Below are 19,982 nucleotides of genomic sequence, written 5' to 3'. Positions count from 1 at the left end.
GAAGGTTCCTTGTGCAGTTGAAAAGAATATGTATTCTGCTGCTCGTGGATGAAATGTTCTGTGTATATCTGTTAGGTCTAGTGTATCACTCAAAGCCAGTGTTCCTTTGCTAATTTTCTGTCTGGGTGATCCATCCATTGATTTAAAGAGTATTAAAGTCCCCTACTGTAATTGTATTACTGTCAGTTTCTCCCTTTATAACTGTTAATATTTGCTTATATATACCTATGCTCTACTGTTGGGTGTGTAGATATTTATATTTGTTATATCCTCTTGTTGGATTAATTTCTTTATCATGTAATGCAGTTCTTTGTATTTTGTTACAGTCTTTGTTTTAAAGTCCATTTTGTCTGATAGAAGTATTGCTACCCTGGCCTTTAAATTTTTTTTGCTTCCTTCTGCATAAAATAAGTTTTTCCATCCATTCACTTTCAGTCTGTATTTGTTTTCAGGCCTAAAGTGATTCTCTTATAGGCAGAATAACATTGGTCTTGGATTTTTTGTTTTTTGTTTTGTTTTTTTAGCCATTCTGTCAATTTATGTATTTTGATTGGAGTATTTAGTCCATTAACATTTAAATTAATTACTAATGTATATGGAGTAATTGCCATCTTATTATTTGTTTTATGGTTATTTTGTAGTTATTCTCTGTTCCCCTTTTCTTTCCTTGCTCTCTTCCCTTTGCTTTTTTTTTTTAAACATATAGTGTTTTATTAGTTTAGAGGTAGAGTTCAGTGGCACATCACTCTTACATAATATCCAGTGCTCATTACATCACTTGCCCTCCTTACTGCCCATCACCCAATTATCACATCTTCTCACCCCCTCCCCTCCAGCAACCCTCAGTTTGTTTCCTATGATTAAGAGTCTCTTATGGTTTGTCTCCCTGTCTGATTTTGTCTTGTTTTATTTTTCCCTCCCTTCCCCTATGCTCCTCTTTTTTTTTTAAATTTATTTTCAGCATAACAGTATTCATTGTTTTTGCACCACACCCAGTGCTCCATGCAGTATGTGCCCTCCCTATTACCCACCACCTGGTTCCTCAACCTCCCACCCCCCCCGCCCCTTCAAAACCCTCTGGTTGTTTTTCAGAGTCCATAGTCTCTCATGGTTCATCTCCCCTTCCAGTTTCCTTCAACTCCCTTCTCCTCTCCATCTCCCCATGTCCTCCATGTTATTTGTTATGCTCCACAACTAAGTGAGACCATATGATACTTGACTCTCTCTGCTCGACTTATTTCACTCAGCATAATCTCTTCCAGTCCCGTCCATGTTGCTACAAAAGTTGGGTATTCAGCCTTTCTGATGGAGGCATAATGCTCCATCGTGGATATGGACCACATCTTCCTTATCCATTCATCCATTGGAGGGCATCTTGGTTCTTTCCACAGTTTGGCGACCGTGGCCATTGCTGCAATAAACATTGGGGTACAGATGGCCCTTCTTTTCACTACATCTGTATCTTTGGGGTAAATACCCGGCAGTGCAATTGCAGGGTCATAGGGAAGCTCTATTTTTAATTTCTTGAGGAATCTCCACACTGTTCTCCAAAGTGGCTGCACCAAGTTGCATTCTCACCAGCAGTGTAAAAGAGTTCCCCTTTCTCCACATCCTCTCCAACACATGTTGTTTCCTGTCTTGCTAATTTTGGCCATTCTAACTGGTGTCAGGTGGTATCTCAATGTGGTTTTAATTTGAATCTCCCTGATGGCTAGTGATGATGAGCATTTTTTCATGTGTCTGATAGCCATTTGTATGTCTTCATTGGAGAAGTGTCTGTTCATATCTTCTGCCCATTTTTTGATATGATTATCTGTTTTGTGTGCTTTTTGATGGCTTTCTTTTGTGGTATGCTTTGATTCTTTTCTCTAATTTTTGTGTATCTATTATAGGTTTTTGATTTGTGGTTACTGTTGAGTTTATACATAGCATCTTAAGTGTGTAGCAGTCTACGTTAAATTTATGGTCACTTAAGTTTGAACACCTTTCTTTTTTTTTTAATTGTATTTGTTTGACAGAAGGAGAGAGATCACAAGTAGGCAGAGAGGCAGGCGGAGAGACAGGGGGAAGCAGGCTCCCCACCAAGCAGAGAGCCCCATGTGGGGCTCAATCCCAGGACCCTGAGATCATGACCCGAGCCGAAGGCAGAGGCTTAACCCACTGAGCCACCCAGATGCCCCAAGTTTGAACACATTCAAAAAGCACTAATTTTTGTTTCCCTTCTCCATTTTATGCATATGATGTCATATTTTACATCTGTTCATTTTGTGTATTCTTTGATTTACAAAATTTTTTATAGATTTTTTTATAGGTATGAGAGAGAGAGAGAGCCAGTACGAGTGGGAGTGAGGGGAATAGGAAGAAGCAGACTTCCTGCTGAGCAGAGAGCCAGACACAGTAGATCCCAGGACCAAAGGATCATGACCTGAGCCAAAGGCAGATGCTTAACCAACTGAGCCATGCAGGTACCCCTAAATATGATTATTTACATATTTAGTTTTTTACATAGTAGTTTTACTACTCTTGTACTTTAACCTTTATACTGGCTTTATAACCTTTAATTTGTGGTTGCTTTTACCTGTGAATTTTTTCCCTTTCATAATTTTCTTCTAATTATAGCCTTTTCTTTTCACTTAAAGAATTCTTCTTAACCTTTCTTATAAATCTGGTTTAGTGATGATGAACTCCTTCAACTTTTGTATATCTCCTTCTCTGTCATTATTTTTTGCCATTTTGCTTTAAACAAAACAAAACAAACAAACAAACAAAAAAAAAAAACAAAAAAAACAAAACTAGGTTTCATGCCCAGTGTGGGGCCTGAACTAATGACCCTGAGATTCAGAGTCACAAGTTCTACTGAATGAGCCACCAGGCACCCTACCATTTTACTTTATATGTTTTGGTGGGGACCTCCTTGGGTTTATCTTTTTAAGGCTCTCTGTACTTCTGGACCTGGATGTCTGTTTCCTTCCCCAGATTAGGAAAGTCTTCAGTTGTCCTTTCTTTAAAGAATTTTTCTGCTCCTTTCTCTTTTTCTTTTCCTTCTGGGATCCCTGTAACGTGAATGTTATTACGCTTGATGTCACTGAGTTCCTTTTACTTACTTACTTATTTTGTTCTTTTTTCTTTTTGCTGTTCAGCTTGGTTGCTTTCCATTACCTTGTCTTCCAGATTGCTGATCCATTCTTTGGCTTCCTTTAATCTGCTGTTGAGTTCCTCTAGTATATTTTTTATTTTGGTTATTGGATTCTTCACCTCTGACTGGTTATTTTCTATATTTTCTGTCTTTTTGTTGAAGTGCTCACTGAGTTCCTCTACTCTTCTCTCAAGTTTATTATTTGGACTTCCTTATTATGTACATTGCTTATCTCCATTTCATTTAGTTCTTTTACTGTGATTTTGACCTGTTATTTTATATGGGACTCCTTCCTCTGTCTTTTCATTTTGTCTAACTCTCTGTGTTTGTTTCTGTGTATTAGCTTGAGCAGTTATTTCTACTGGTTTTGAAAGTAGTGGTAGTGTAGTAGAGGTCCTGTGCCGTCTTATGGCACAATCCCCTCAGGTTACTAGAACCAGGTCCTCTAGGAGTGTCCCCTCTGTGGGCTGCCTGCACCCTCTGTTGTAATTGAGCTGTGATTGCCTTTAGCCCAGCTGACTGCAGTGACCTCCTTTGCCTGCTGTGGATGAGCTGGGCAGGGTTTGGCCCCCATGTTGCTGAAAGGCCTGCCCGCAGCAACCACTGGCTTATTGGTGGATGGGCCCAGCTGTCAGCCTAGCTGTCTGCAGTTAGCCTCTCCTGCCAAAGCTGTAGATACACCAAAGGGCAGTGCTTGCTCTCTGTGCAGCCAGCTAAGAGGCTAGGCTGCAAGAACTGTGGGCACACTGGTGTGTGGGTTTATTTTTCCACTTCCCCAGGGCAGGAGTCACTTTGGAGTGGCACTGGTCCAGCTGAGGCAGACTTCAGGGTGTGATGGGGCAGGAGCCACTTTGGAGGGACCCTTTCTCTGGGTTGGATGGGGTGAGTCTGCAGGGGAACACCAGGACAAGACATGTGGTGCTAGCAAGGTAGATGGAGAGTGTTAGCACTAGCTTCTGCAAGCATCTGGCTATTTGGTTTGGGAGAGTGGAAGACAAATGCTGCCTGCTAGCACTTTTGTTCTCTGAGAAATTTCCTGTAGTTTCTTGCCCTCCCCCTCATACACGTTCTGAGATTGGTCAATAAATCTTCTTTACTTCTACCTTAGGCACTTTTCAAACTGCTGCTTTTGTTCCATTTCTCAGCCTAGTTATTTAGTACGCTGGTTCTTTATGTTCAGAGACTCAGTTTCCTCTCAGCTGCAGCTCTCCCAGAATTAAGTTTCCTGAATTTTTAAAGCTCATAGAGTTAAGCCCTGCTAATAATTAAGGTTCTTAGAGTTAAGCTCGGCCCATTTTCAAAGCGGGCCCTTTGCAGTGTAGGTGCTGCCAGAGGTACCTGGTTTGAGGTCTGATCCTCTTGCCTCTCTGTGACGCGATGTCCTCCTGTCTGTGGTTAGTCCCACTGAGAATTTGTTCTGAGCAAAGTCCCTGACCCACTACCATTTTCAGTGTGGCCTTCTCTCTGTGATTACCTATGGAGGATCTATTCTTCCAGTCTTCAGGTAGTTTTCAAAAAGTTAGTTACATAGATGTTGCTATTATCTCTGTGTGTCCCTGGGACAATGTGAGTTCGAGATCTTCCTACTCCGCCATCTTTCTAAAACAAGTAGTAATTTTTCATTTTTTGGAAGAATTGGTATACTGTTTTCCATAGCAGCTATACCAGCATGACACAGAGGTTCAATTTTTCCATATCCTCCATGTCATTGTTTTCTGGTTTTTTGATGTAGCCATGCTAATGGGTTGGTACTAGTTCTTTAAATGTTTGGTGGAATTCACCAGTGAAATCACTGGGTCTCGGGCTTTCTTTGTTGGGATATTTTGGTTAAGGATTCAGTCTCCTTACTCATTATAAATCTATTCATGTCTTCAAATTCTTGATGATTCAGTTTTGGTAGTTTCTGTGTTTTTAGGGATTTGTCCATTTCATCTAGGTTATCAAATTTGTCAGGATACAGCTGTTCATAATATTCTTTTATGATTGTTTTTATTTCTGTAAAATTTGTAGTAATGTCCTTTCATTTTTTTTTATTTAAATTTATTTTTTTCAGCGTAACAGTATTCATTGTTTCTGCACAACACCCAGTGCTCCATGGAATACGTGCCCTCCCCATTACCCACCACCTCTTCCCCCAACCTCCCACCCCTGCCCCTTCAAAACCCTCAGGTTGTTTTTCAGAGTCCATAGTCTCTTATGGTTCGCCTCCCCTTCCAATATTTTTTTTTTTATAAACATATAATGTATTTTGATCCCCAGGGGTAGAGGTCTGTGAATCGCCAGGTTTACACACTTCACAGCACTCACGATAGCGAGGGGGTTATGGACATTGTCCTTTCATTTTTTATTTCAGTAATTGAGTCTGTTTTTTTCCTTATTGGTCCATTTAGCTAAAGGTTTATTAATTTTGTTGATTTTATTCAAGGAACTAACTTTCGGTTTCATTGTCTTTCCCTATAGGTTTTCTTTTCTCTAATTAATGCTATAATCTTTTTTTATTTTCTTCCTTTTGCTGTGTTGGGTCAATTTGTTCTTTTTCTAGATTCTTGAGATATAAAGATAGGTTGTTGATTTGAGATTTTTCTTATTTTTTTTAAGATTTTATTTATTTGACAGAAAGAGAGAGAGCATGAGTGGGGGGAAAGGCAGGAGAAGGAGAAGCAGACTCCCCACTGAGCAGAGAGCCCAATGCTGGGCTCAAGCCCAGGACCGTGAGAACATGAACTGAGCTGAAGGCAGATGATTAACCAACTGAACTATCTAAGCACGCTGAGATTTTTCTTGTTTTTTAAATATAAGCATTTATAGGTATAAATTTCCCCCTCAGCACCACTTTTGCCGCATCCCTGAGTTTTGGTATTTTGTATTTTCATGTCCATTAATCTCTAAGTATTTTCTAATTTCCCTTGTGTTTTTTTTTTATCCATTGATTGTTTAAAAGTGTGTGGTTTTATTTTTCACAAATATGTGGATTTTCCAGATTTATGTTATTGACTTCTAGCTTCGTGCTCATGTGATGGGAAGATACTTTGTATGAGAACTGACTTTCTTTTTAAAGATTTTATTTATTTATTTATTTGAGAGAGGAAGGAGAGAGAGAGAGCACAGGTGAGGAGGAGAGGGAGAAGCAGATTCCTTGCTGAGCAGGGAGCCCCTACGTGGGGCTTGATCGCAGGACCCTGGAATCATGGCCTGAGTGGAAAGCAGATGCTTAAGCAGCTGAGCCACCCAGGCACCATGATAGCTGTCTTTTAAAGTTTTTAAAGTGTATTGAGACTTAAATCTGTGACCTAACATATGGTCTATCCTGTAAAATATAAAATTCACTTGAGAATAATGTGTATGCTGTTATTGTTAAGTATTCTGTATATGTCTGTTAGATATAGTTAGTTCCTTCTGTTAATTCACCTGTTTCCTTATTTTCCTTTAATCTGGTTGTTCTATCCATTATTGATAGTGGGCAGTGTCTAACTATTATTATACATCTGTCTGTTTCTCCCTTCAATTCCATCAGGTTTTGCTGTACACATTTTCCTGGTCTATCATTAGGTGCATAAATGTTTATAATTGTTATATTTTCTTGCCATATTAAACCTTTTAATAATATATAGTGTCTTTCTTTGCCTCTTGTTACCTTTTTTGATACAAAGACTATTTTGTCTGATATCAGTATAGCCCTCTCTGCTGCTTTGGGTTACTATTTGCACAGAATATCTTTTTTCTTTCTTTGTTTGTAATCTGTCTATGTCTTTGGAACTAAAATGAGTTTCTTGAAGAAAGCATATAGTTGGGTCATATGTGTTTATTTATTCTGCCAGTGTTTGTTGTAGAGATTAATCCATTTACATTTAAAATAACTACTGAGAAGGAGGAACTTACATCATTTTGTTACTTTTGTCATTTCTGTAAATATTTATTATTTTGTTCCTGTCATCTCTTACTGTTATTTCTATGTGCCTTTTTAACTTTTGTGTCCCTTATTTCCTGTAATACTATTTTATGTATGCGTGTTTAGTTGATTTTTTTGGTAGTGAAATGTTTAAATCTTTTTCTTATTTCTTTTTGTATGTATTCTATACCTCTTTTCTTTGTGGTTACCATGGGAATTACATTTAACATCCTAAAGTTATAACACTCTGAATTTATACCAACTCAATTTCAATAACATACCAAAACTCTGCTCCTACAGCTTCATTCTTACCTCTTCGGGTTGTTGATAGCAGAAAATTACATCTTTATATATGGTGTTCTCCAGAACATAAGTTAGTAATTCTTTTAAATGCATTAATCTCTTAAATTACATAGGAAACTATGTGTAGAGTTACAAACTAAAATGGCAGGGATACTATCTTTTAGACTAATTGTTTCATCTTTAGATGCATTGTTATAATAATACTAGGTTTTATATTTGCCCATATATTTACTTTTATTGAAATCTTTCTCCGTACAACTTTGAATTACTGTCTAGTACCGCATCCTTTCACGTTGCAGGACTCCTTTGAGCTTTTCTTGCAGGGTAGATATTGTGGCCACAAACTCCCTCAGATTATCTGGGAATGCCTTAATTTACCCCCTCACTTTTCAAGGACAGTTTTTTTTTGTTTTGTTTTGATTTTTGCAATGAGAGTCTGGTTTATAGTTTGTTTGTTTTCTTTTAACACTTGGAATATGCAACCCTGTTGCTTTCTGGCCTCCAAAGTTTCTGATGAGAAATCTGGGGATAACTTCATTGAGGATTCCTTGTCTGTGACAAGGTGCTTTTTCCTTGGTGCTTTCAAGATTCTTTCTTTGTCTTTGTCTTTTGAAAGTTTGGTGAGTGTCTTTTGAAATGTAAGTCTCTTTGAGTTTGTCTTACTTGGAGTTCTTTAAATATTATAAAAACTAGTCCTTCATTGGAACTGTGGTTTGCAAATATTTTGTCCCAGTCTATGGCTAATGTGTAGGGTCTGTAGAATCCTCTTAACAGGGTCTTCCAGAGAGCAAAAGTTTTTTAATTTTGATGAGGCCTAGCATACCAGTTTTCCCTTTTATGGGTCATGTTTTAATTCAAGTCTAAGAGCTCTTTGTCTAACCCTCAGAGCTCAAAGATTTTCTTTTATAGTTTTTTTCCTTGAAAGTGAGTTTTATATAGTTTATATAGTTTTATATATTTAAGCTTGTAATCTATCTTGAATTAATTTTTATATAAAGTATATGGTATATCTCGAGCCTGTTTTTGGGGGGGGTTGCCTATACCTGTCCAATTTCTCTGCTACCATTTGTTGGAGAAACTGTCTTTATTCCATTGAATTCCTTCTTCTTCACCTTTGTAAAAAAAAAAATCATTTGCGTTGTCGCAAATGGCAAGATTTCATTTCTTTTGATGGCTGCATAGTATTCCATTGTGTATATATACCACCTCTTCTTTATCCATTCATCTGTTGATGGACATCTAGGTTCTTTCCATAGTTTGGCTATTGTAGACATTGCTGCTATAAACATTCGGGTACACGTGCCCCTTCGGATCACTATGTTTGTATCTTTAGGGTAGATACCCAGTAGTGCAATTGCTGGGTCATAGGATAGTTCTATTTTCAACATTTTGAGGAACCTCCATGCTGTTTTCCAGAGTGGTTGCACCAGCTTTCATTCCCACCAACAGTGTAGGAGGGTTCCCCTTTCTCCGCATCCTTGCCAGCCGTTCTGACTGGTGTGAGGTGTTATCTCATTGCAATGACGTGGATGGAACTAGAGGTTATCATGCTTAGTGAAATAATCGGAGAAAGACAACTATCATATGATCTCCCTGATATGAGGACATGGAGATGCAGCATAGGGGGTTAAGGGGATAGGAGAAGAATAAATGAAACAAGATGGGATTGGGAGGGAGACAAACCACAAATGACTCTTAATCTCACAAAACAAACTGGGGGTTGCTGGGGGGAGGTGGGGTTGGGAGAGGGGGATGGGGTTATGGACATTGGGGAGCGGATGTGCTATCATGAGTGCTGTGAAGTGTGTAAACCTGGTGATTCACAGACCTGTATCCCTGGGGATAAAATACATTATATGTTTATTAAAAAAAAAAAAAAGGATGAATACCCAACTTTTGTAGCAGCATGGACGGGACTGGAAGTGATTATGCTGAGAGAAATAAGTCAAGTAGAGAGAGTCAAGTATCATATGGTTTCACTTATTTGTGGAGCATAACAAATGGCATGGAGGACATGGGGAGATGGAGAGGAGAAGGAAGTTGAGGGAAATTGGAAGGGGAGGTGAACCATAAGAGACTATGGACTCTGAAAAACAACCTGAGGGTTTTGAAGGGGCAGGGGTGGGAGGTTGGGGGAACCAGGTGGTGGGTAATAGGGAGGGCACGTATTCCATGGAGCACTGGGTGTTGTGCAAAAACAATGAATACTGTTACGCTGAAAAAATAAATTAATTAATTAAAAAAATCATTTGGGCAAATTTGTGTGGGTTTGTTTCTGGGTTTGAAATTATGTTCTATTGATCTGTGTGCTTATCCCTTCTCTAAAACTACACTGTCTTGATTACTGTAGCTATATAATAAGCCTTAAAATTGGGTATACTCCCTCTCACTTCATTCTTCTTTGTTTTATTTTGGGGTTGTGTCTTTCCATATAATTTTATTTTATTTTATTTTTAAAGATTTCATTTGTTTATTTGAGAGAGAGATAGAGAGCAAGTGAAAGAGAACCAGATACGGAACTTGATACCAGGACCCTGGGGTCATGACCTGAGCCAAAGGCAGATGCTTAACTGACTGAGCCACCCAGGCACCCCTCCGTGTAATTTTAGGATCAGGTGACCTAGTTGTACAAAACACCTTGGGATTGTGACAGGAATTGCATTAAGCCTGCAGATCAATTTGAGAAATAACATCTTTACAGCACTGAGTCTTCTAGTCTATGAACACATGTCTTTTTTTAAAAATATTCTTTCATTACTTTCATCAGCACTTTGTAGTTTTCAGCATATGGATCCTATACTTCTTTTGTTGAGTTTATACTACAGTATTTTATTTTCTTTGTTAATTGTTAATGATATTGTGTTTTTGATATTTTAGTTTGCATGTATTCATTATTAATATGTATAAATGTGATTGATTTTTATGTATTGGTTTTAAAAGTTTAAAAAGTAGCTTTTTATTACTATTTCCTTCTGTTTTTTTTATTTATCTGTAGGTGATTTGTAGAATTGTCTTAGAGACCATTCTAACATACTGGATATGCAAATACATGCAAAGGCAGTATTGTTATTTATAGATTATAGTTTATACATTGAACCTAAAAATTTGCCAGGTTAGTATATGGCAATGGTGAGATTCAAACCCAAGCTTATACAGAGCTATTCACTATCTCAGGTTAAAAAAAATTTTTTTGAGGGGCACCTGGGTGGCTCAGTGGGTTAAGCCTCTGCCTTTGGCTCGGGTGATGATCTCAGGGTCCTGGGATCAAGCCCCACATCGGGCTCTTTGCTCAACAGGGAGCCTGCTTACCCCTTCTCTCTCTGCCTGCCTCTCTGCCTACTTGTGATCTCTCTCTCTGTCAAATAAATAAATCTCTAAATCTCTCTGCCTACTTGTGATCTCTCTCTGTCAAATAAATAAATAAAATCTTTAAAAAAATTTTTTAAAGCATTTATATGATATATTTTGTAAGAAATTTGATTCCTAAAAGTGATATCTAGACTAGATTTGCTAGGTATTTCAATAATTATTTTTCTTTTCTCTGTAGAGAATGTACAAGTATCTGCTAACATTTTGTGCATTGGGAAATATTTGATTTCATTGTCTTTACTCAGTGCTTATAAAGATTTTTTTGTATTTGAAATTTAAGTTTTCACCAGATTGGTATTCATTTATTCATTCTTTCATTTATCATTTATGAAGGTAGGTATTATGCTAGGTACTAGATATACAGAGATGAATTATACATTACTCTCTACTTTTAATTTGACTATAGCCAAGTAAAGAAGACTAACAGGAAAGCAGATAAATACAGGAGAAGATGGTAAGTGCTTTGTTGAAGGTATAGTTGCTACACAGTAGTGTGCTGGAGCTGGCTTATGGCAGCACACAGAAGTCAGTTATTAAATAGTCAGAAACTTCACAAATCCGTTTTACTAGTGGTAGCTTAAAATTGGCTGTGGTAGGAATATTTACACCATGGAAATCGGCAAATGCTACAAATAGCGCTTTCTCTTTTTTTCCTCCTTTCTTTCTTTTTTCCCATCAGGACATCTAGTTTACTGACATACCATGTTGGTACAGGAGCAGAGGTATTAAGTCCAGTCCTTTACCTCATTGCAACACTAGCCCATTCTGCATTATCATAAGTTGTCACAGGACCAGCTGCTTCTAGTGATTTAAGCAGTAGCCTCTCACAAACATGGTGGCCGTTACCCTTTTAGATGAGGAAAGCGAGATTGTCTAAATTCCCTGTGGGTTCTGTTTTTATTCCAGAGATTATAAAGCAGCTAACATCAAAATCAACTTGTACGTTGTCAATGAACCTTGGCTCTACTCACTGGCCTGGTGCTCTAGGATTCACTCAGTGACCACAGACAACATTCACATCCTGAGTCAGCTAGATCAGCCTTACTTCCTCATGGTGAGCTGGCTATCCAGGTTGTTCTTTCAAGCCTTGTACAATAGGAGTCTAAGTCCCTTACCCTACCCCTACATTGTCCACTGTGCAGGCCTCTTGAGAGCTACTTAATAGCAGAGACCTCTATGATGTTGGAGATGAGACATTCTCCCTTCTCTCACCGACATCCTTCTGTGATTTGCAGAAAGAAATTAATATTGTTATAATATTGTCGTTCATTGAATCCTCACAATGTGTTTTTCATGCATTATGTAATTTGACCCTCTGAGTTACTCATTTTTATTATTCCTATGAAGAAACTGAAATTTGAAGATGTTAACATTCTTATACATAGTCACATGAGGCAAGATTCAGAATGAGGTTTGATTCCAGAGTTTTGTTACAGAAGTCCTGCCTTTCTAGAGGCATGATAACAATGACAGTTGGATGGACTGTGGGGAGAAAACCAAGTATATCTGACTCCAAAGTGAAAACTTTGTGTCCTGAACAAAATGCTTTTGAAAAGGAGAGCCAGTCTCAGGGTCATGAGATTTGAGTCCCATGTCAGGCTCCCAGCTCAGCATGGAGTCTGGGTGAGATTCTCTCTGTCCCTCTGCCCCTCCCCCTGCTTGCATCCTTTCTCTTAAAATAAGTAAATAAAATTTAAAAAAAAAAAAGGAAAAAGCTAGTGTCCAGCCTACTTTCCTTGTTGCTCCTCCTAGCCCTGATGCTGCTTATTGCCAGAAATATAAGTACCTGAACACATGGGTCATAATCACAGCTAAAATCTTATCATTTATTATCTGTGGACGCACCCCTGGATAACCAGTTAACTGCTACAGAGCGCTCTCTTTTTTTTAAAGATGTTTATTTACTTATTTGACACACAAAAAGAGAGAGACAGAGCACACAAGCAGGGGGAATGGGATATGGAGAAGCAGACTCCCTGCTGACTAGAGAGCCCAACACAGGGCTCTATCCCAGGAATCTAGAGCCAAAGGTAAATGCTTAACCAACTTAGCCACCCAGGCGTCCCTACTACAGAGCTCTTATCTGTGTAGAGTATCTTGACTGAGCCAGACACAACAGTATACAACAGAAAATAACTTTCTTTTCATTGACTGTTTAAACTTCTCTCTGAGCTAGACTTTCCCTGCTCCTGAATGAAATCTTACGCAGGTCCCGTAAGTTTTCTAGTCATTTTTAGATAACTTTAAGATTTCACTTCCAGTCACCAAAAAGTCTCACTTCAGAGTGGAAGTGTCTAGTTGAAAACACACCCAAACTCCAAGCTGTTTTAAAAGGTAAATCTTTGGGCAGAGAAGCCCAAATGAGAAGCATAAATATTTCAGGCTGTCTTCTCTATACCTCTGGCCTCACTAGCCCTTCTTTCGGGTCAGGATCAGGAGAAAGGGAATCAGGGTCAGGGCACAATCTCATAGAGCCAGGCCCTGTGGTGGCAGTGTAAAATTACTAACACCTTTTTTCTCGCTGGCTTGGGCAACTTTCTGGAGAGGACCCTGAAGAAAACCTTCAACGGCAGGTCCCTTGGCTAAGTGAAGCCTTTCTACTTGTCTGTCCTCATACAATTTTCCTTCATATGTGTACTATATATTTTTCTAAGATTTTGTTTTTTTAAAATTGATTACAAAGTAAGCCTGTTCATTATATGAAATTCAGTCATTATAAAAATACATAAACCGGAAAACAACACACCGTCCATAATCCTATTCCCCTAAGTCAGTAATGTCTCACAGTTGTGCCTTTGGATATATTAAATGAAGCTTTATTAAATAAAGCTTTTTATTTTAATACTTGAATTGATACTGTTTGAAATAATTCATGTGATTCAAAATTTCAAAAGTATAGAAGGATATAAAGTTAAAAAATATTTTCTTCTATACCTGGCTGTGGCTTTTCTATAGGACCTGGGGTCACCCTTGTTCAGGAAGGTGAGACTAGTAAGTATCCTCAGGGCTTTCTCAAGCAGCTCACTTTTGGGAGTTAGAATATACAGATTTAAATCTTGGCTCTACCCCTTACTGTGTGAACTTGGAAATGTTAGTTAGCTTGTCCATGCCTCTGTTTATTATTATATTATGAATAATGATAGTACAACAGAAGTACTTGTATCTCTCACAGTTTAATCTGATCATTGATCTGTTAATTGAAAAAGTTAAAGTGGGGAATCATAGATAGATAGATACTTGTGTGTGTGTGTGTGTGTGTGTGTGTGTGTGTGTGTGTGTGTTTACAGTCTGTCGGCTTTTACTACTTAACCCATCTGAAATGTAGAGCCTTAAAACAACAAATATTTCTTTGTCATATTCTTTGTGATGGCTACATGGTCCTGTGGTCAGAGCCAGCTTGGTGTAGGGTGGGTGCATCTATATGTCTAGGTACTTACCTGGATTGCCTGGGGTCTGTGTGATCACTCACCCTCAAGGAGGCCGGCTTGCGCATGTTCACTTGGTGGCAATGGGTTCCCAGTGAGGAAGAGGGGTAAAGCCCCAATGCAGTACAGTTTTCAAGGTTTCCCAGGTGTGATTTTTTGTTAATGTTCCATTGGTCAAAAAAAATTACATGGCCAAGTCCTGATTCAAGGTGGGGTAGGAGAGAAAAAGACTTCATGCTTTGATGGGGAGGAATAGCAAAGTCACACCTGTATACAGGCCTGCATTTTGGGAGGAATACTGTCATTTTTATAAACAATCTATCACATAAATACCTCACACATTTTAATTTAAAATATTCATTTACCTTATAACATAAAGTCAGGGTCTTTGAGGGTACTTCAGCTGGTGGAATTCTATAGTCATTTGTTTATTTAAACACCCAAATGAACCAGCTATGATTTCTAAGTTTTGTTTCTTTCAAGCAGAATAAGAACATAAAGTCATTGAAAGAAACGATCTGAATGAGGGATTCACTGAGATTTTCATAATCCTCTTATCCCCAGTCTCTTAACAGTGTCTCACTCACACCTCATTCAGTTGTAGTTTATTTTTTAATCTCTGCTGTCTTTGCTGGGTTTTCCAAAGCATTGGCTTAGTTTTCTGGAAAATGATGTACCTCTTTTTCACTTAGATTTACAGATTTGAGTAACATTTAATTACACTGCACAGTTGTAACAAATAGACTGTTCTAAGCCATTTCAGGGAGCAAGAACGATTGATTCTTAGTAAATGGACAGCTCACCTGCTGGGAATCCCGGAGCAGGTCAGGCTATCAGTCACTCTTTCCCAGAGGGGAGGGATTAAGAGCCTGGGTTTAGGGGCACCTAGGTGGCTCACTCAGTTAAGCATCTGCCTTTTACTCAGGTTATGATATCAGGGTCCTGGGGTTGAGTCCCGCATTGGGCTCCCTGCCCAGTGGGGAGTCTGCTTCTCTCTGCCTCTCCGCGCTCTCTCTCTCTCTCAAGTAAATAGATTAATTTAAAAAAAGAGCCCGAGTTTAATGAATGTTGGCTAAGAACTTCTACTGTACCTGCTTAGTGGGGCTGTTGTGAGGATGGGATGTAAAAACACCCTTTAAGTGCTTAGAATGCTTCCTTAGCTCTTGTGGATGCTCATTAATTGTTGTCGTTGTTGTTAATTGTTAGTTGTTGTCATTATGACCATTAGTGTTATTATTACTATTAATGTTATTATTCAGCTCATGGAAGACCTTGGGATAGGGTGAGGAGAGGCTAAAGAAAAAGCAAAAAGTGCCAGCCCCAGAGGCGTCAGATAACAGTGGAGGTGGAAAGGGAGGATCAAATCAGTTAATTCTAAAACTCATACAAGAGGACCCAGGAGATGAAGTTCTGGGAGATTCAGGCAAAGGAACCTGGAGAAGGGGACATGTTAGGTAAGGGGGAGTTATAATTTCAGCATACTTATTTGAAGCATGATGTTTTAGAACAAAAATTCCTAGATGCTTGTTCACAGACTAGTTGCTTCAGCATCACCTGGGAAGCGTGTTCAAAATGGCAGAAATTCTAATTCATAAGGTATGTAGTGGACCTGTGACCCTGTATTACTAAAAGCTGCCCAGGTAGATATGGATGCGCAGACAGGTTGGGGAAGCCATACTATGAAAACATAGAGCAGTGGAACTCAAGAAACTTGAGCTGTAGTCCTGGGTCCAGAATAGACTTACTATGTGGCTCTGGGACTCCTCTGTCTTTGAGTGTTAAGGGAAATGAAGGATATAAATTGTTTGTCCCTTCTGGAGTTCTCTGCACTTATAAGGGGTGATTGTTAGGTTATGAGTAGGTACTCTCTGTTCGAGACCACCACATCAGAGTTCTTCAACCTGCTCTGCCCTCCGCCCAGCCCTGGCAGCAGAGCAAGGGACTTGACCCTTTGATCTAAAATCCCTTCTAATTGTTGTTTTTTTAAAACTGTTTTTGTTTTCTATTTTGCAGACACCAGGTTACTATATGTTTATGTGGCTTCTCATGGATAGTATTTCTGCGGTTCTCATTGTTACCATATTTTATTTTCATTGGTAAGCCTATATTTGCAATTTTAAATGAAATTTTCCCAAGATAAAATTGTAATTGGTTCTTAAGGAAAGTTCAGAAAAAACACTTAGATTCTTCCTGTAATCCCACAGGGCAAGCTCTCAGGAAGACAGAGTTTATAATCTGAATCTCTCATTACTTCTCGTGCTGTCTGTACCTCCTCACATCTTTTGTACCTCAACACAGGACAATATTCTAAGGATAAGGACTCTCAGTAAGGCCTGGTCAAATCCTATTACTACTCCTATTCATTGTAGACCAGTTGGAAAAGGCCAAAGGTTAGAGGTTGTGCAGAACAAGTGTCTTATCTTCCCACCTTCTGTGAAACAAAGCAAGTTCACAAACTGGGAAGCCTGGGTTTTAGTCCTGGCTTTGTCCCTTAGTTACTGGGTGGCCCTGGAAAATTACTGTCTCTTTCTAGGCTATAGTCTTATTATCTGTCCAAGAAGATGACATTTGAGAATCCCGCAAGGCAAATGTTACAGGATTGCAAGATTCAGGGTGGGAAAGGGAACATCCAGGGAGAAGAATTTTAGCTAGAGGAGACAATAGTTGTTCAGACCTCCTCACATGCATCATTTCATCATGTGTGGGTTATTCTTTAAAGAGGAAAGAATAAGCCCTGTACTTATTTGAGAATTTGACCAGATTATGTTTCTTTTCTGACCACTGCCTTGGATTATTGTCTTTTTTGGAAGAGGTCTTTGAGACTCATGAATAGTCTCTTTCCTTCCAGGTGGAGAGAGCGCCAAAAAGAAATGGTCAATAATGCCAGCATTCACACAGGTAAAGTCAGATCTACCCTGCTCCTATCTCTTCATCCCTACCACTGCTTCCAGGATATGGAGCCCGCTTTTCATTTCTCTGAGAAGAGCTGAGAGAGTCTGGGGAAAGTGGGAGGTGGTGACCAGTGGGAAGCTGGGAATTGTAGGTTGGAGGACTTGACATCAGGCTTCATTTTGGACTTTATCCTTTGGCAATAAGACCCCTTGGAAGATTTTGAGCATGGGTTTTTGTTCACTTGTAAATATCTTAATTCATCACACAGTTGGTTATCGAGTACCCCCTTTGTGCCAGGCACTCTAAGAAGGGCTAAAGATAACACAAAAGCTGTCATGAAGGGTGGCCCAAAGAGAGAGGGGCTGGCCCCCAACGAACAGTGAGGAAGCAGGCAAAAGTAGATAGCTGACACCGTTGGGGCAGGCACCAAGGTCCAGCTACCAAAGTAGCTGTCATGCCCATTAGAGCTTTATGGACTTCACCTATAGGTGATGTATGTTGGAGAGTGGAGGGAGAAAACTGCAGAGATCCTAAAATGCTGGACTAGAGTCTATGCTCTGCACAAAAGCAATCAAGGGACAGCAAATGAGCTTCAAACAAGAGAGCAATATGCTTAGATTTCTGTGTGAAGGGATGGAATAACAGAATACCTATTATTTAGCAGAGTAACTCAGCGGCTAAGGAAGTAAGATAGGCCCAGTGAGGGGAAGGAAAGCTAGATTTTGTTTTTCAGGAGGCTGCGGGGATAATCACACAGTTAGTGAGTGGTTGGGAAGCTAGTGCATTGTCAAAGGAAAATGAATTAGGAGAGAAAGGACTGGGCAATATATGATAGATTTCTTCCACAGCTCCTGGAGGCTTAGGTAAAGTTGGTACAGTCACAGAGTCATGAATTAATTTAATTTCTTACGGGTAGTGGTAAAGATCCTAAATGCTATGCACCAGCTGGCAGAGGGTTGAACTGATGGAATACTTAGAGTTGCAGGAATGGATCCATAGGGACTGTGAAAAAATAAGTTCAGAAATGTGAATAAATTAAATGGAGAGCAATAGTCTTGCATATTGTGAAGCTGAAGTTTCAGACTAAGGTCACCCAGATCTCTTAGGAGCCAAAAGATCTCAAGTAACTCTGAGTTATATGGATTTTTAAGATCACTCTACTGGCTGTTAAGAAGTCTGAAGGCTTTGGCCTATCTTATGATTTTCAGTAGTTGTATTAGTAAAGCAGGGCTTCTCTGAGTACAAGAAATTGTATGACTTAAACAACAGAAATTTATATTCTTATTTCTCTAGGCTAGAAGTCCAAGATCAGTGTGTCAGTGTGTTTGGTTTTTCTGAGGCCTCTCTTGGCTTGCACGTGGCCATCTTCTTTCTCTTTCCTCATACAGCCTTTCCTCCGTGCACTCACACACCAAGTGCCTCTCAGTGTGTTCAGATTTTCTTTTCTCCAATCAGATTGTTTTAGGCTTCATTTCAAGCACTTCTTCAAAGGCCTTATTTCCAACCATAATCAGATTTTGAAGTATTGGGGATTGAGGCTTCAACATGTGGACTTGTGTGGGGCCCAAAATTCAGACCGTAACAGTAATAGAGCCAAGAAATGGAAACAAACAAACAAACAAAACATGGAAATTGTGACGAAAGTATAGATGGGAGAGAAAGTTTTGGAGGAACAAGGAAGACTGAAGTTAAAAACCACATCCCAGGTCCCTTGAGGCTGAAGAGAATAGAGCCTCAGACACTAAGCAAGCAGTGTCCCATCTTGCACCACGACAGCCTCTAGGACGGACACGTACTGCTGCAGCTGCTGCCACCATGAGGCATTTGTCAGCTTTCTAGCTTTATGGTGTATTTCTCAGCACACTAATGAAGTCAGTCCTTTGTCTTCTGCCTTACATAGTTTCTTAGGAAAAGTCTTGAGCAAAAAAAGTCTCCCATTTTATCTTTGTTCTTCTGCTTGTAATATGTCATTTTTCTCTAGCTGCTTTTAAGATTGCTCCTTTTACTACTGATTTTCAATAGTTTGATTATGGTTTACCGTGTGTGTGTGTGTGTGTGTGTGTGTGTGTGTGTGTATCTATCCTGCTTGGGGTTTGCTGAACTCTTGGTATAATTTTCATCAGATTGGATCAATTTTCAGTCTTTATTTTTTTCATGCTCCTATCTTCTTCTGGGATTCCAATTACATAGATGCTAGAAAGTTTGATACTATTCCATAGGTTGCTGAGGTTCTGTTCATTGTTATTTTTAGCCTATTTAATTTCTATACTTCATCTTGAGTAGATTCTATTTCTGTATTACTTTCTTACTGCTGTGTAACAAATTATTATAAACCTCGCAGCTTAAAATAATACAGATTTATCATCTCACAGTTTCTTTGGGCCATGGTTTCAGGTATGGATTAGCCAGGTCCTCTACTTAATAGTCTCACCAGGCTGGGGTGCCTGGGTAGCTCAGTCTGTGGAGTGTCAGACTCTCGGTTTCAGCTTGGGTTGTGATCTCGGAGTTGTGGGATCAAACCCCACGTTGGACTCCACATTCAGTGTGGAGTCTTCTTGGGATTCTCTCACTTGCCCTCCCCCACACACTCTCTCTCTTACACATATTCTCCCAATAAATAAATAAATAAAATCTTAAAAAAAAAAAAAAGGAATCTCAGCAATCTCATCTGAGACTTTTTCTTCCTCTAAGGTTACTAGTTGTTAGAAGAATTTAGTTCCTTACAATTGTAGGACTGAAGTTTTTTCTGTTTAATTGATCACTATTGGTGGGGTTTTTCTCTGAGCTCCTAGAGTCTACCTTCAGGTACCAGCCATATGGCCCTCTTACAACAAGACAGTCTACTTCTTCAAAACCAGCAGGATATCTTATAGCAGATAGGTTCAGGAAGAAAAGATGAAAAGAAACTAAATAACAGACAAAACAAACAGAAAACAAGTTGAAGCATGATCGTCATAAATCCAGCCAT

At 39.1% G+C, this 19,982-nt stretch overlaps 1 protein-coding gene across 1 annotated transcript in view; it reads left to right on the top strand.

Moving 5' to 3' along the window:
* GDPD4 (glycerophosphodiester phosphodiesterase domain containing 4) overlaps positions 1-17,112 on the top strand; it is a 100,616-nt gene extending 83,504 nt beyond the window's left edge. Inside the window, exons 12-15 of the mRNA XM_046015936.1 lie at positions 11,604-11,751; positions 16,136-16,218; positions 16,327-16,512; positions 16,971-17,112. Coding sequence (XP_045871892.1) covers positions 11,604-11,751; positions 16,136-16,218; positions 16,327-16,512; positions 16,971-17,112 — 559 coding nt within the window. The remainder of the gene's footprint in view (positions 1-11,603; positions 11,752-16,135; positions 16,219-16,326; positions 16,513-16,970) is intronic.
* The last annotated feature ends 2,870 nt before the right edge of the window (positions 17,113-19,982 follow it).

Source organism: Meles meles, chromosome 8, assembly GCF_922984935.1.
Source record: "Meles meles chromosome 8, mMelMel3.1 paternal haplotype, whole genome shotgun sequence".
Classification (NCBI taxonomy): domain Eukaryota; kingdom Metazoa; phylum Chordata; class Mammalia; order Carnivora; family Mustelidae; genus Meles; species Meles meles.
Note: the sequence above shows the minus strand (reverse complement) of the source record. Positions and strands in the feature narration are given on the sequence as shown.